Source organism: Asterias amurensis, chromosome 1 (genome assembly GCF_032118995.1).
Source record: "Asterias amurensis chromosome 1, ASM3211899v1".
NCBI classification, from domain to species: domain Eukaryota; kingdom Metazoa; phylum Echinodermata; class Asteroidea; order Forcipulatida; family Asteriidae; genus Asterias; species Asterias amurensis.
In genome coordinates, this window is record NC_092648.1 from 15,878,224 (window position 1) to 15,896,223 (window position 18,000).

Below are 18,000 nucleotides of genomic sequence, written 5' to 3' on the forward strand. Positions count from 1 at the left end.
AAACAAAGTTTGCGCCGTCCAAAAAATGGCACACAGCGAGTAACCGTAACAGCGAGAATAAAAAAGGGACAACTTCAAAGATTACGCCCAACATTATACACAGCCTGTGAGTGTGGTTCTTGTGATAACATTTCATCTTACTGGGTTAAATAATAAAAAGAAACTAAATCAATTGGTTTTGTATTAAACTTTCTACATTGACAATGTGTTCATAACGATCCTAGTAGTGGTACAATGTACCTCTACGTTAACGTTTCTGAAATATCAGTCAATTATAATCAAATATTCATGCATGCTTTCCTCTGATCTAAAACCACTCTTGCATATCATTATCATAGTAGTCGGGCGAAAAAGAGAAAAAAAATAACTTGGGTGAGAACTTCAAGTATCTCATTAGATAAGAGTCCCTTGAGAGGAGGATACTGAACATGGAAAGTGTCAAGGTGTTAATTTCTGCCTCTCCCAAAATCTGATGGTATGCATAGCTACTTAATTTCATCACTTCTTGGTGACGATAAATTAGCCTTTATTAATGTGGTTAAACAGCTGTCCTGGTTAAGATGCTTATTCAATAATGTTTTGTCAGTGATGAATTTTTTAAAGACGCAGGAATCTGACCTTTCAGCTACACTCATAAAATAATAGGGAAAAAAAAATTATAATTGAATAAGACTACGTCTGCCAATGAGTGCCGCAGCGGCAGACCGGGGAAGATGGAGGACTTGTAAACAAAAAACAATTTATGGCTACCATCTGCAGAGTTTCTGTTTCTACAAAACATGGTCATTAAGTCAAGTTGTCTGGTCAATTGGTTGCGACATACTTCCGGGGAGAAGGTTACCTTGAAATAGTAGAAATACCAATAAAGCTTTTGTTATCGTTGCTTAATGCCAACTTATCCACTTATCAAATTAAATTTTTTGACCTGAGGTAACAGAAAAAAAAATACATCAGAATGAGTGAAATTCTATATCGTCTGATTGTCTTTTGTATGCTCTCTGCACTTCACTCCATGGCAACTTTTCCACCGAATTCTTTTAAAAAAACTTTTAAACTACAGGATTCTGCCCCGGCTTTTTCCAAACTGCAAAGCACGCTGAATTAACCCAAGGTCCTCAGAATATTTTGAACTTGTAGTTTATCTCTTGTTTTATAGCCCTGTTACTGTATAATATGAGGCATTCTAAATGATTTTATAGATGGTCAAAAGAGAAAGAAAGTGGTTTGTGTATCAGCCCTCAAATAACATGGATTGGCCCGGTACTGTACGCTAGCTTCTTGGGAGAACTCTGCACATTGTGTTGTCAAACAGAAGAAAAACTCAGCTTAAGGGTAGAAGCACTTTTTCCAAATTATTTTCAAAATATTTTCCCCAGCACAAATTAAAAGTTGAGGACAAAGTCATCACCAATCATCATAATACTGGAGTCTACTCTCTCAGTTGCCTTCGTGTGTGTTTTAAAAATATAATTCATTTAATACCTCAGACAGTTTCGCTATTCCTATTGGTGGAGAGCACGTCATGTGGGGGTGTTTAAATGGTTTAAACCTTTTGTTTTCGGATACTACGCGCTAGTCTTGGTGCAAGATGTTTCTTGTTACGGGTGATGCGGGCGCTGTCTGTGAGTTGGCCGCGCAAACTTGTTGGGAAAAGCTACTTTTAGCAACAAACTGGCCTGATGTAAGGTACTCCATAGTGCGCAATGTAGAACAATTTTAAAGCTAAATGTGTAAAGCGAGATAGTAAATTTGTGATGGCAGATGAAATTGGCAGTAAATAAAAAATGACAAAAAGTATGCACTTACCGACATTTCTTAATGTCTTTGATACTTGACACTGCTATCAGTACATTTAACAGATCAGGTTAATTGACAGACACTTTTTTAGCCTTACCATGAAATGATTGATGTAGGAGTTAAGTGATGCGTATTCACGAATGTGCAATTGTGGCGAAAAAGCCCCAGAGCAACAAACATGAAACATTCAGAGCCACTAAACATTCATTGCCACCTGGGTCCACGATGAGCAGCGTTCACTTTGAGTGATCACATTACGATCGAATGCCCAACTTTACACCACTTTCCGTGAGCCGGTTGAAATCTAATTAGATCGTTGAGAATTGGCAAAACGTGACGACACTTGTACTTGTACCAGACGAAACCCCTCCATCATCGTGACACCTAACTCAACCATCTTAAAGATAATTGTGCATAACGGGATCTCCTCGATAAGCATGTCTCAGGCTTTGATTAAACGGAGGCCATTTTATCTGAGAGCAGAGCAACAAATCACCTAATGTTGACTTAGCACTACTGGTAAATCAACTACGCACATCGACTGGTCGTTCATCATGCACAGGTCTGCCAAAAGCAAACTGCAAAGTGCAAATTGCAGTGATTTCTATTAGACAAAAGGGCTAGATGAGAATAACTTTCACATCTAACCCTATCTATTTATCTAACCCAACTGATGCAAATTACTGGTTAGAGTCCAAAGGGTCCATACCAAATACCCCATGTTTAAAAATATCTACATTTTTCAAAATTGTACATTTTTCAAAAGAAATAACTGAAAACCAAAGTTCAGTTTACAATTAAAATCAAAGAAAAGCAATTTTAGTGGAAAGCATAATCAGTTTCTGCTTCGTTCAGATTGTACGTCATGTCTGTTATATTTGTACTGTCCATCACTATCGGTCAGCCTTGTTTTGATAGCCAACGTCCATTCTCGATGGGGAGATGGCAAATATGTCCTCTTAGTACATGTTGGAGTGAAAGCCAGGAAAAGCCATTGGACAATCCTGAGCTGGGAGAGCATTGATCCTAAATACTTGGTTCATTTTTGTTCTTTACAGTGGGTAAAGAGTACATTAAACAGTCTGTCAGTATTTAAAACTTGGGGTGGGTGGGTAGAATTGACAAAAGATCAACATTTTAAAAGTTTTAAAAGATTGATAACTCTGAAAGGCCCTTCATAGTCTGTACTAGCAAATTTGTAATTAAAGACCAGACTAATTAAATTCGAACATTATTGTTCTTCTTAACCCTTCAATAAAGGCCTAGCTGTGTCCTTTAAAGTGACTAAAGTGCTCAGCATTATTTAGCCGTTCCTTAAAACACATCTCACGTAAAGCACAATACACTGAAAACATACTCGCTCTATATCATATGGTAAATCTACCAAATATTGTGGCCATAATTATGTTAGAAATGCTAATGGGGCACATATGCCCAGATCATCTTTTACACTTGGGAATAAGTTACTTGGGAACAGCTTCTAGGGTGACCTCTCCAAAATGCTCCGATTTAAAAGGTGGAACCGTTTCACCGCCTCCTCCAGAGTCCAGACTGCTGGCAACAAGAAAAACGTGAAATGGAGGAGGGAGAGAGGGAGTCTCATCATAAAGACACGCAGAAAAAAAAAACCTGTACAAAGTAACAAGCTTCCAGCAATACAGGTGTCTAACTCCAGCTAATTGGCCAAGGCTCCCTATGGCTGATTAAACTGTGGACCAGCAAGCAGTCTATACGGCCATCATAACCACAACAGCTACGGAATGACTCATTCATGCATTCATTTTCCATATTTTTCTACATTGCCTGGGGGGCTGGATGCATCACACTTGGCAAGTGATTGCATTTCATTCTGCAGGTTTTTCGGGAGGAATAATTTTGTAATGATGGATATAAGGCATTTGGTGAGGCCTCTGTCCAATGTGTGTGTTACAGCTTAAAATGGTTATTTTCATAATTTAAGGCTTTGTGAAACACAGAATAAAGCAACTCATTTGGCCGAGTTTGTTCTAAAACAAATACAGGTAATAATCTTTCAAAGTTATATATGCTGTGAATGTACTTCTTTGCAAGCATACTCATAAAATACTACACTGAATTATAAAACTTTCCTTATTCTTTTTGGTAAAATTTATTTTAAATACCCAAAATTTGTTTGTATTGTGTATACGTACATTTCCCACTAATAAATTATTATGTGCACTTGAAGATTACTTCAATGCTTCAATCAGTAGCCCACAAATTGAGTGCAATTTTTGTTGAAGTGACCTAAATTACCCAAATGGAGATATGTATCCATGTGGAAAACGTACTGGAGGGTAACAAAGGGGGTACCATGGCACAGCAAGGTACCCTCAAGGGCATTCACCCACAGGTGCTGTGGGGTTAAGTTGAGGCCTGCATGGTACCCAATGGTAAAGTGATATAGTTTTTGAGGAAAAAGTATTTTTCCACGAATTTGTTTTCGAGACCTCATGTTTAGGTCTCGAAATCAACCATCTAAAAGCACACAACTTCGTGTGACAAGGGTGTTTGTTCTTTCATTATTATCTCGCAATTTTGACGACCGATTGAGCTCAAATTTTCACAGGTTTGTTATTTTATGTATATGTTGAGATACACCAAGTGAGAAGACTGGTCTTTGACAATTACCAATAGTGTCCACTGCCTTTAAGAGGGCAGGTCCATTCTCATTTTGCATAAAGGCACTTATAAATATATATACACATTGGAAAATTCCTCAGGAAAATCTATGTGAAACTTTTGAAGGGGCACTTATAAACCAAGACCAGGGGCAACAAAAGAAAAAATTTGAAAGAGAATATCATACAACGGTCGACTCTTCAGACTCGGATATCTAGTCAATGGACTTCTGCCAATGGTAGCTGGGGTCGATTTCACAAAGAGTTAGGACTAGTCCTAACTTAGGACTAATCTAAGGAGATATACAAATTGCATGGATAGTCCTAAGTTAGGACGAGTAACTGGTCCTAACTCGAGATAAGACTAGTCCTAACTCTTTGTGAAATCCACCCCTGGAGATTTTGCACAAGGAAACAACGCTTGATATTTAAAAACTTTGAAGGAGCACCAAGGCCAAGACCAGGGGCAAAACAAGAAAACATTAGAAAGTAGAACAACAGTTAACTCTTCACAGTCCGGGTCTTTGGACTTCCGGCAATGCTAGATAGAGCTTTATAAACATGATGGTGATGATGAATGGCCTCCATATTCGTGTAATTCCAGGCCTATGACGTCTGATCCCAAAAGTTTGCAGTCTGTCTTGTAGACAGTTTTCATTAGTTGCCTAGCAAGCATCTCTGTTATCTTCAGTGATCCCTTATAACTAAAGAGACAGCTCAATGAACACCAAGAAGGCACAGTTGGACTGAACACCTGCCAGCTCTTTTGATCAAACTTTCCGATGGGGGTAAATATAGCTGGCACGCGACCGTTTGTAAACGAACCTTTGCCTTGAAAATCACACAACAAAGACTTGACACACATTGCACACAAGTGAACAATGGACCACCCCTTTGGTACTTGTTTGTTTTGTTGACAAACTAAAGGATGTATGGTTAGAGCTCCACCGTTGTATTAATACACCTTTTATCAACAGCTTGGGGCATATTAAATATAATGTGTGATTAAAAATTACTAGCATCTCAGAGTGTACCCTGCATATTAGCCAAGGTGAGCTGACAGAACTTGTTATCAAGGAACATCTGTAATTAATTGTTGTCAATTTGCATTATATTCTTGTGAGGTTTTTAAAAGGCTATTAGTCAATTTGTATGAAGTTTGAGTAGGGCAAGCACTTTAATGGCTTAGACCTTTGGTCTGATTCATCTTTTAAAAAAAACATAAACTAAAAGAAATTATTCCTCAATGCTCAACTTTAATATTCAGATGACCAATACAGGCAGCTGAAAAATCATTACTAAATTTCCAGTGGGTGACACAGGTTGATTCGATGCATGATGGCTCTTTCAGAGAGACGCCTCAAGTCAACATTATGTATCCTTCCTCAAGTACTTGGTTGACGTACAGATATCTCACACACACATTATAAAGTGATGCTCTCAACTCCTTCTAATTCATGTCACAAAGATCCCCGATTTGTCTCTAATACGGACGTTTCCTGGCAACCCTCTCTCTTAATACATACATCTTAAACTGCTCAGTGACAGCCAGATGTAATTTCTAGGGGATTTTTAACAAGTATAGATCTTGTCTGTCTTGTTTGAAAGTTATCACTAAAAGACTTGGGGCTGCCTAGGGGCAAAAAGACAGGTGGATTTGTCTGACTCATGATGGACTTCCCCTGTATTCATCACAAAAGCCAATGTTTTCCATAAAGGATTTAAATGTATTGTAATTGATCAATAAAAAAACAAACAAAAAATACACTTGCCAGTACAGTGTGATTTTATTTTACAAGGCACTGCTACAATGCTCCTGACTGGAGGATGGAGGGTTATGGTTAGGAATCCCACGATTAGAGCAACTAGATCAAATTGTTAACATACCTCTGCGATTAAAGGAACAAAAAATGCAAAAACACCTGTAGGTCAGAGTTATAACATAATATTACACATTATGAAAAAATTTTCACAAAAAAACACAAGAATGGTGAAACTGTGCACTTCCGTTAGATGTAACTGCGCACTTAAGAATTTCTCACCTGTAGCTCAACTTTAAAACTTTAAAGTTGGTTTAATTTGTCAGGCTATTTTATGGCAGACAGAAAAAACGCTGGTTTGTGTCTTTACTGGGATGTAAACCACCAAACCATCAAAGACTAGCTTCATACAATAGTCAAGAGAGTGGCAAATGGTCAGTATGTATTATTCCACTGGCATCTGCTGCTAAGTTGAACGATAACTTTCCGTAAGCCGCCACCACTTTTTCACCCATTTTTATAAAAAGTGATATCTCATTGAGGTAAATTAGATACTATATTATTTCATATCGAATGATCGAATGAAAAAGTGGTAGCGCCGTTTCGGAAACTTTTCCAGTTTAACTATATTTACCTTTTGTGTTTTTGCCATAGCTCCAAGTGCCTTCACATCATGGTTGACATGCTTCCCTTCATTGAGACACAGGTAGCAGACCGGCAGCTTACACAAGATGCAATACATACTAAGATTCTCCTCGTTATGCTCAGTACATGTTGATGCTTTACCCGGCTGCTGGCCCTGTGCCTTAGCCCTGGCCTTGATCTTGCCCTTCACCGGTGGAATCAGGCTGTGCTTCGCCAGGGGGCCGCGGGCCGGATGGCAATTTTCACGGCATCCTGTACAGTAAAACACCTCACACTGTTCGCAATAAACAGTCGCATCCTTTGCGTCTCCCTCGCAAAGTTCGCACTTGACCACGGAGTTCTTGGCCTGCCCAGCGTACCGGGAAACAATGGCTTCTAAAACCCGGTTCCTCGGTAAGCTTAGAACCCCAGTTTCATCGAGATAAATAGACCGGTGGCACTGCGGGCAGACGACCCTGAGTGCATCAACGTGGATGGATGGGTAGCCAGCACTTGCACTGGAGCTATTCGAGGAGGAGCTGGCCGCACTTGCAGCATATCCTGAGAAACCGACCCCGCTGTCTGCCTCACTCAACCGGTCAGTTTCTCCATAATCCAGGTACTCCGGATGGCCATGGGTGTGGTGGTTACCGTGGGTTGTTGGTCCGCCGTTTGTCTGAAGAGTATGAGCGCAATTCAAACATATATTGTGGGCACACGGCAACATTATCGGGGCATTGTAAAGGCCCCGACAGACGGGGCAAGAAAGTTCCTGTTCCATCATGGCTGCAAGTGAAACTAGCCTCTCTCCCGTAACGTTAGACCTCAATTTCAAAAGTGCTAAATATTCTGAAATATTTTGCATGAATGGTCTTGAATCGCATAAACTTATTATCGTCTATATTAATCAATCTATTCTGCCTCAAAACAGAAACAGAAGCATCGGTGACTAGGCGCAGTCATTGAGCACACGGTGTGAAGGCAACGAACTGACTCTGAGATACGAGAGCGCCCCGTGCGTGTTGTCATGTCAAGCTGCAAAACGGCAATGATGTGACAACGGCATTGTGTATCGATTTCTAGACTGGTGCACTTTTGCGTTTATCCGATGCCACTTTACCTGCCAATTTCGATGGAGCCGAGAGCAGAGACTGGAAGCCAGATTATTATTTTTAGCGCTTATTGATTTACGCATGCGCTGTATAGAGACTTATCAATATTCCTTCTTTGTAGGTGCTACAGTTTTCAAAATACTAAAATAAATTTGTTTAAATTGTGTAAATTTTTACCAAATAGTTTTAAAAATATTGTAGTTAATAAAATCATATTTTTTAGTGCATTTTTTTGACCAAAATATTTCTTTTTATACAGTTGTAAATTGGAATACTTTTGTTTATAAAGCTAGAACACCCCTTAACCATCATAGAACAGGCCATCTAGACTGGTAAATGGTTGCTAGTTCGCCGGTGTGGTAAACAGGTGCATTTTACCAATGTGGTGATAGGTGCCAAACCAATATAACTTTGTGCACAAAAGCAACGAAAATTGTACATTATAACACTAACACTAACAGTGGGATGGGCGAGAGTGATAGAGGCTGTCGATGTGCTTCCTCCATCTGAGTCTTAAAATTGAAGGTCATCATTCACTACTGTACTGGTGATTTCTATTGTGTTTTCTTCTTCTACTACCTAGGAATCTAGGTTAAGTCTGTATCAAATTATTCTAAATGTTGACTCCTTTATGTAGGTTTTTAGCAGTGAGGAGGAGAGCTGCGAAATGTATTCACTGGAACTGGGCATTGCGGTCACTGTGCACACAACCAAGGCAAGAATTCCATACCCTTTCAAATTAATGAGTTTTCGTTTTCGTTTTAGAATAGTCTATGGAATAATTAATAATTATCATCATGGAAGGAAGATAAATCGACCACTACAGTACACTGAGCATGCTGAGCAACACTAACAATAACAATTAACATGAAAATAAGTTGCAATCAATGATGATCTTTTTCTCTTTTCTTTTTTACAATAAAACTTAGTTAGGACATTGCAAATAAAAAAATTAAAAATCTGCACAGGTAATCTGGTTGTATTGACAATTGTCAACAGTCAAAAGTCCATCAGTACTGAAATATTTTGTAAATTTTGCTGCTCGTGCTGATTGTTGACTTATTTTATGACTCAGCTTCCATGGAATATGTCACTGCCACTGTCAGATCATGGCACTAAACTTGTTGTTTTACAGTTACATTTAAATTACAATCACCATTCATTGCACCAACCAAAAAAAGCAAAATCTTTCAAATTTTGTTCTTGATTCAAATTAAATTACAGGAAGTGGGTGGCCTCTTTAAGTCCGATATAGCCCCATGGCAATAGACTGTGCAAGTTTCGCGCGTATTTGAACTTCCAGGACCATTGTGGTCCAAACCTTATGGAGTTTTACGTTGGGGGGATTTTGTTTTGTCCATAACTTTAGTTTAATGTATTTTATGACCATAAAAATGACATATGTTGTTGAAATGTAATACTAATTAACAACATATATAAAAGTAAAAATAAATTCAACAAAATAACAAAGAAAAACGATTTTAAACTTGACCTCAGGTCAGGTTAGTGGTTACTTGTAAAAAATTAAGAATTTGTGCCCATCTCCGATCACGAAACTTACGCGAACGCTTGTTTTGTTTGCGCGGGATGACAAGCGTCGGCTTCCTCTTGATCGGCCGATTGTGCAGGAATGGTTTTGCGCGATCGGCCGATTGTGCAGGAATTGTTTGGTACGATCGGCTGATGTTCAGGGGCCAAATTCACAAAGATGTAACATTGTTTGTAACTGCAAATCAATCGTAGTATGACGTCACTACATAAATCACTATGGTGATACTAAAAATTTGTCCTGCTATGAATTTTATTGCTTTGAGAAATTGCCCCAAGGAATAGTTTCCCTGCACGATCGGTCGAACGCGCAAACCCATTCCTGCACGATCGGTAGATCGCGCAAAACTTTTCCTGCACGATCGGTTGATCGCGCAAAACTTTTCCTGCACTATCGGTCGATCGCGCAAACCCATTCCTGCGCGATCCGCTGATAACGGGAAAAAATACTCGTAGCGCAATTGGTCAATCGCGCAAAGATGTCATTGCGCGATCGACCGATTGTTGCGCGATCGACCGTTTGCTGCGCGACCAATTGATCATAATTTGATCGTTCAATAGCGCAGCGCGATCGGTTGATCGCGCAGATTGACCGATCGCGCCCAACATATATACCAGCTTTTGGTAGTTTCACATTCGGGCGGAGATTTACAAAAGGGGTTTCAAAAAATATATCTACATAGACTTTAACTGATAATTGTATATTTTGTTTTAAAAGCTAAAACTAGTTTAAACAAGCTCCAATGGGTATATTTGTTGTTCAGATTCGGCATTAAGAATAAATTAAAGTAAAGATTTCATTTCTGAAATAAAAGTTCTTCAGTTGTCGTGTTTTCTCACTCCGGTGCGCGCAAGACTTGCACAGACTGTTGGAGGGGAGGACACTACCAGATTGATGTTGTTGTTGTTTTGATATTAATACCATTTCTAATTGTTGATTTTGTTTTCTTTGAACAGTACTGAGGACTATGATGTTTGTATTGTCGGTGGTGGTATCGTTGGGCTGGCAGCGGCTAAGGAGCTGATAGAGAGACATCCCAACCTTAAATATGCCGTAGTTGAAAAAGAAAAAGAACTCTGTAAGTCTCAGTCATAATGAAACAATCTTTTAATCTATGCACTTTGAACAAGATAAGTTTGTTCACAAAGTGTACACATTTTTTTCAGAGACTAGTGTCAATTTCTTGGCTTTGCTTACCTTTGAATTATGTGCTTCTGGTGCCCTGTAAAGCACAGGCTCCCTTGGTCTGTAAATGCAGAAATCCATGGTAAGCAGAGCGGGGCTTGATTATTGGTTAAGAGCTGTTTAAACTACTTCATAAGGTCTCATGCTATTCTGGTGTGGTAGTCTGCAGACAAACTCTCTGTGGCAAATGTGAGACCTCCCACCACCCCCCCCCCCCCCAAAAAAAAAGAACCATTATTAGCAAAAGAAATTTGAAATTTTTTTTAACACACCCTTCTATCAGTCCCAGCCCCCAACTTCAACCCCCAAATTCTAAGAACCCCAGAATCTACTTCTACTAAAACCTACTGACTTCTTTCAAAACACTCAATTTTTACCCCCTTACAGCTGTACATCAGAGTGGTCACAACAGTGGGGTGATCCACGCTGGGATCTACTATACACCAGGCTCTCTCAAAGCTAGGCTGTGTGTGGAAGGAGCAGAGCTGGCCTACAAGTACTGCGATGAGAACGACATTCCATATAAAAAATGTGGCAAGGTAAAAGGACAGTCATTGATGCTGTTTGTTTGTTTGTTTTTTAATCAACGAGACCCTGGGTCAATTTCATGAAGACATTCCTAAAAACTCAGGACTAGTCCTCTTGACCCAATTCACCTGACGTCATCATCAGAATAATCTTGGAGTTGCCATACTGGTGGGCAATGTAACTCTGCATTATTCAGCGAAGGGCGCATTTTAGGCCAATTGGCGTTTACACGTAAATCTAATGCCAACCAAAATGGTTAGCGTGGCACAGTCGCCGCGTGTGACATGTGTGCAAGGGGTCAATAGAACTCTTTAGAAGTCATTAAAAACTTAGGGCTGGTCCATGAGGATGATCAACTATTTTTAACTCTTTGTGAGATACGTCGTTTTTGTACTGACACAACAATTTGTGATTTTTTTTCATGATCCTTGCTGTCATGATCCTGTAGGAATGACCTGATCTTTTAGACTGTTTTAAAAAAGTATGTATGGTGATTTATAATTTGCAGTTGATAGTCGCTGTTGAACCTGAAGAGATTCCAAGACTTGAGGCACTTCATGAACGAGGTCTTAAGAACAATGTCAAGGACATGAAGATGGTTGGCCCTGATGAAATCAGGGAGATTGAACCACACTGTAGGGTAAGTTGTAGCTGTAGCCTTATTTTAGACCTTTCTGATTGGATTCAATTACAGCTCAGTTGAAAATTTCCACTTAGAGACAAAGTAACAGGGCTTTCCATTGTTGATAAACGAACACCGCTGATTGGCATGGGCGTGCGAATGTTAGCAAGACATTAAACCAAGTTGACATAGTTGTGACCAAATTAAATATTTCTGCAAACTTTAAAAGCTGTGTTGTGGATTATTCACCCAAGATTCCAGCCCTGTTTTGTGAGTGATTTTCTTGAAAGAACCCTTAAAAAATATACTGGATCATGTGGTTCATTTCAGGGAGTGAAGGCGTTGACATCTCCCCATACTGGCATTGTTGATTGGGCTAGAGTTGCCAAATCATTCGGAGAGACATTCAACAAAAAAGGGGGACACATCTTCACAGAGTTTGAAGTCAAGGGCTTCCATATGACGAAAGAAGGTGAGATAGAACCGATACTTTGGAAAAACATGAGATAAACAAATTGTTTTGGGGGCATAATTATTTGTTCATATATTTATTTATACATGGTTTGTCAACTCGCTGGTGGAAAGTGTTACAAAAAGTAGCAGGGATTATTCATGTGAACTTGTTGACTGTTTGTTCATCCAACTTTATCTTTTCATCCTTTATAGGTGCTGATTTTCCAGTAACAATTGAAGGCAAGAAAGGGGTAAGTGGTTTCTTTCCTTACCTTTCACCTCTGTTGCCCCAAGTTCGAAGTCCACCTCAGACCGGAGCCATACATGTGGATTGGGTTTTCAGTCCCTACCTGGTTGCATGGGTTTTCCTCCTTAGGGTTATCCTCCTACATCTAAAACTTTTTAACAAAATTAGGTTTCCTTTTCATCCTGTTATTGGGGCTAATTGTTCTGATGTGTAATCAAATATAATACAAGTAATCGAATATAATAAAAACAATTTTTTTTTTACTGTGTTAAAAAATGTTGTTATAATTTTAAAGCTCTAGCCAAAACCATGCCGGACATTCTACTAATACATTTTGACCCGCTGGTTGATCTTACACAGAAATCTCTACGCTGCCGCTATGTGTTGACCTGTGGAGGACTGTTTGCTGATCGGTTAGCTCAACTCTCAGGATGTAATCCCATCCCTAGAATCGTTCCCTTCAGAGGGGACTACCTGCTCCTCAAACCAGAGAAATGTCATCTATCAAGAGGGAATATCTACCCTGTGAGTACTTTATCACAAGCAAGATTTCAAAACCTACCACAAAACTCACACACGTAATTAGCTGTTATAAGTTTTTTTTTCTGAATATCTTGAAAAGATTTTGGGTTGAACAAAGAAACATTGCTGGAGTGGCGTTTGAACGTGCGACCTCCAGATTACATGCTGGTACTCGATCAACTGAGCTTTCTAGCCCTTCCTGTTTTGTCAATATCTTTGTTTGGGGTGCCAGTCAGAAGCCACACAACCTGTATCTGCCGTGTATTCAGGGATCACATACAAGTTTATGATACAACCTGGGAAGCAGCAGGAGAGGGATCACCAATGGCAAGATGCAACATTATTTAGTTCACATTTCGAAACTGACTGGGTAAATTAAAAATATGTAAACCTTTGTACCTTAACAATTTATTCACAGGTGCCTAACCCTAGCCTGCCATTTTTAGGGGTGCACTTCACACCTCGTATAGACGGTAGTGTCTGGCTGGGTCCCAATGCAGTCTTTGCTTTTAAGAGGGAAGGATACAACATGACAGATTTCAATGTGAAGGATGCTGTAGATTCTCTAAGCTTCCGGTAAGTAGAGTAAAGATACTGGTCTTTGAGACCAAAAAATACTTTCACTGTTATTAATACATTTGATGATACTGTTGGTAAGGGGATAAAAGTGGCAACAAGGTCTTAACTGGCTGTTTAAAACCAGCAGGGTTGTGGCCGTGCGACCGAGCTGAAAGCAAGGCCCTTACTGAAGTTTTTAAGCAGCTGTTTAAGACTGAGTCAGTCCTTTCAAGTACCTCTTCGTTAAAGTCACCCAAATGTTTATTCCAATATTTTACTTTTTGGAACACATTTCAGTGGATTACAGAAGTTGGTGTTCAAGAATTTCACGTACGGTTTGAGTGAGATGTACAAAGGAGTGTTCATTGCTGCACAAGTGAAGCAACTACAGAGATATATACCAGAGTTAAGAGTACAAGACGTGACAAGGTAAGCTCTTAGTCATCATCATTAACAAAATACTACAACAGGCACTTGGAAGACGTTCAGGGATGCTAGTGTTGTTTTAATAGGGGGTCTATCTTCTGTGCCTAGGTAAATGGTCATCTGTGGTCCTTTCACTATGATTTGATGAACAACTCTCATAACTTCCATTGTTTTGCTTTGTGGCTGATGTGACAGTAAAAGCAGCCTTAGTGTTGTCCATTAAAGAATCCACATAATATCTCTATTTGAGTCCATTCCTCATCACACTTCAGCTAGAATAAGCAGCATTCAAGCTGACCACTGTTGGTCGGTATCCTTAGAAGAAGAACAAAATGGTGGTATTATTTTTGTTTACTTTTTGGAACTGGTTGAGGAAATGCTTTGCTTTGAAAATATCATTGCCACAATGAAACCAAGAGATTCTCAAAAATCCCAACTATGTAAAATTCTGTTAAAATATGATACTCTTGATTCTAAATATCTTTTAGGGGTCCATCGGGAGTAAGAGCCCAAGCGCTGGATATGGAAGGTAATCTGGTTGACGATTTTGTCTTTGATGGCGGTGAGGGCGCTATAGGAAGCCGGGTCCTTCATGTGCGTAACGCCCCATCGCCTGCTGCCACCTCCTCTCTGTCCATTGCCAAGATGATCATAGATAAAGTAGAAGACACATTCTCACTCTAAAAGTCCTTTTAGAGGCAACGGCCTACTGTATAATCATCAGCCACGACAACCTGCTCCATTTTTGCCACCTGTTCTTTTCAGTGTAAACGCATTGAACATGTGTATCTTTATCTAAGATCTAAATAACAATCTTCTGTAATCCTCGAAATGGGGTTCGACCCGGTGTTCCTGGCTGGATTAGCAGCATATTGCTCTACAGCACCTTGTAAACATTACATGGTGCTAACTTATATCTCAAACTTTGTCCCACTCCTTGCAGTAATAATACCTGGTGCTTTGTACCCTTTGGCAAAAGGCGCATTATAAATATGGTTATTGTTATTATTATAACTATTACATGGTGTGGTAGTTATACCACCGTAACAGTAGTTTTTGGTTGAGAGCCAATCATGTGCTACAAAGACGCATGCACATGGCTCATTGTAAAATGAGGGATGTAGGGGAACAGGGATGTAGCCCACTGGGTACATTGCCTGGGTGGTGCCCACTAAACTGTCGGTCATTTCCAATGCCTTGTTCAATAGAAATAGCCCTGGGTTCAAGGTTGTAACTACCTGGTACTAGGTAAATTTATTTACATCCCTGTGTGATGTGCTGTAGGGAACAGTGATGCAATATTTCTGTAAATGACTGCCATTGTTATTTACGATTTGTTCATCACTGTTTGTCTGTTTTTTTTTAACTGCCAGTTTCACCGTAACACTTGTAATGTTGGAAGATAAACATATTGTCTAGATTGCTGTGTTATACCACAGTAATAGATTCTGAATTCTTACTCAGGGTAAGCTGTTGCACAGAGAAGCAACTGTTTACACAAAGAATCTTTATCTCAGGTTACCCTGTAATGTTGTGTCTTTTAAGAAGAGGACGTCTGAACGCGTTCTCTGGAGGTATTTTCATTACCTCATTCCAGCCAGTACTACAAAGAATTTAATAGTCTTTCAGCACAAAGTACAAGATTTTAAAGGCATAATGTAGATTTAGTGTTATAAGATTGAGACAATAGACTAACAAAGAAAGTTAGCTACAAGTTTAGACGTAAGAAAGTTAAAGTATTTTTGGGGAAAAATAACACTCTGAAGGGGCATCAGTTTGTTGTCTTAAATGATCCATAGAGGCTGCATGATGTCTCAGGGATTTCAAAATGGAGGCTTTGATTGAACATCGTCTTGACTACAGTTTGATTGTGTCTACGGAGATTGCGGAATGCCAGCCAACGCTTTGAGATCCTGAGATCATTTACTGCAGGTGGTGACAAAAATCAAACAAGACATCCCACCATCTTAGGATGATGACATCCTTAAAAGTTGGATGTTGTCTTCCGAAGATGTTATCCTGGGACCTTGAAATGAGATGAATGATTTCAGGAAGCCAACATCTTATATTAAGATGCTGTTATCCCGAGATGTTATCTCAGGATGTCGTCATCTTACATTTATGACTGTCATCATCATTCTTGGGTAAAATGTCTTAGAATCTCAAAATGTCGGATGGCACTTCCAGAGCTTCGCAGTTTTACAATATATTTTAAACTTTAAGAATATATTTTAAACTTTATTGTAATATGTAGTCCTTATAATTATACTCTAATGAATGCAGTGTTATATTCTTAAGATATGGCATTGTTTGGTCTTATAACCAGGGGCTGAAATTGGGCCTAGATATTCTGTGGTAATTGTATGACAACAGATTTCTTCTCATTGTTTGATGTATGTGATTGTCCATGCTTTTTGTGTGTGTGTGATTCAGTTGACAAATTAAATCATGTTTTAGTGCTTATATCATGTTCTTACACAGATTTTTGGATTTTCCTTAAAGAGATTTTTTGTGATGACACCCCCACTGCAGACAAAATATAATTAAATATTTGACAGGACCCTTGCCAAGACCAATGCATTGGATGACTGGCATTTTGGTCTCTGGGACGAGTTTGCTTTGTAATTTTGAAAGTGTTATTTTTATTTTTTTATTTTTTTATATTTATTGTCCAACATTAAGTACTTGCAGAAGAAGCTTAAGGTAGTTCAAAAATGTTGAAGAAAGTTGACAACTCAGAATTAATATATTTTTTGCAAAAAATGGTTCAACCATCAGTGTAATGTCCAATGCTTGTGGAAATAATAAAAATTGTAAAAATTTGAACACAACAATAGTTTCATAAGTAAGCTTAATCGTGATTGGTCATCATATTTAAAACAAAATTTATATAAATGTATTTTACTATAAATAGCCACCCACTTACAGTTTTCCCTTATGCACTTTATTTTTAAAAACATATATACACTTTGTTTAGACTATTTTGTGACTTTTTAAACAAATTTCACTACAAAACAACAACAACTGCCCTTTTCCACTTTTGTCTAACCAGTACAATAAGTTTCTTTTTTATTGAATGCAAGTTATTTTCAAAGTATTGGTCTAGTAGCAATGATCAATGATCAATGATCAATGATCAATGATCAGTAATCAATGATCAATGATCAATGATCAATGATCAATGATCAATGATCAATGATCAATGATCAATGATCAATGACCAATGATCAATGATCAATGATCAATGATCAAAAATTTGAATCATCAGAGTGATTTTCTGATCCTGTTGTGCTTCCATCAATAACCTTTAAAGGCAGTGGACACTATTGGTAATTACTCAAAATAATTATTAGCATAAAACCTTACTTGGTAATGAGTAGTGGGGAAAGGTTGATAGTATAAAACATTGTGTGAAACAGCTCCCTCTGAAGTGACGTAGTTTTCGAGAAAGAAGTAATTTTCCACAAATTTGATTTTGAGACCTCTCAAATTTAGAATTTGAGGTCTCGAAATCAAGCATCTGAAAGCTCACAACTTCGTATCACCATGGTGCGACAAGGGTGTTTTTTCTTTCATAGTTATCTCGCAACTCCGACGACCAATCGAGCTGAAATTTTCACAGGCTTGTTATTTTATGCATATGTTGAGATACACCAAGTGAGAAGACTGGTCTTTGACAATTACCAACAGTGTACAGTGCCTTTACTTATATGTTACCACCTACATGGTATAACCGTCCCAACAAAATTTAGTTATAGCTGTATGAATATGCTTGGTTTTAAATAATATATAGATTATGCTTTATACTGAATTTTGATTTTAGAAACTCACTAATGAGATAAGACTTAAAAACTGAAATGGTGGTGATTCATTTTACAGCGGTGATGGGGCGAATATTAAATCAATTGTTTAATGTCACCTTGTTGTAAATAGTTGTGTGTTTTAATTATGCAATAAAATTGTTTGATTTTGATATAA

General features: G+C 38.6%; 2 protein-coding genes across 5 annotated transcripts in view; one reads left to right on the top strand and one right to left on the bottom strand.

Moving 5' to 3' along the window:
• The window catches only part of LOC139947360 (E3 ubiquitin-protein ligase TRIM9-like), a 63,003-nt gene extending 55,153 nt beyond the window's left edge, over positions 1-7,850 (bottom strand). For all 4 annotated transcript variants that reach the window (XM_071945285.1, XM_071945268.1, XM_071945275.1 and 1 more), the window contains exon 1: positions 6,831-7,850. In XM_071945285.1, coding sequence (XP_071801386.1) covers positions 6,831-7,685 — 855 coding nt within the window. In that variant the 5' untranslated portion in view covers positions 7,686-7,850. The remainder of the gene's footprint in view (positions 1-6,830) is intronic.
• Positions 7,851-8,398: 548 nt separating this feature from the next.
• On the top strand, positions 8,399-17,969 carry LOC139947396 (L-2-hydroxyglutarate dehydrogenase, mitochondrial-like). Its single transcript, XM_071945303.1, has 10 exons — positions 8,399-8,647; positions 10,438-10,559; positions 11,054-11,205; positions 11,703-11,834; positions 12,147-12,288; positions 12,483-12,520; positions 12,877-13,041; positions 13,457-13,614; positions 13,894-14,025; positions 14,511-17,969. Exons 1-10 carry the CDS (start codon positions 8,550-8,552, stop codon positions 14,704-14,706), a joined length of 1,335 nt encoding a protein of 444 aa, XP_071801404.1. The 5' UTR covers positions 8,399-8,549; the 3' UTR covers positions 14,707-17,969.
• Positions 17,970-18,000: the final 31 nt, after the last annotated feature.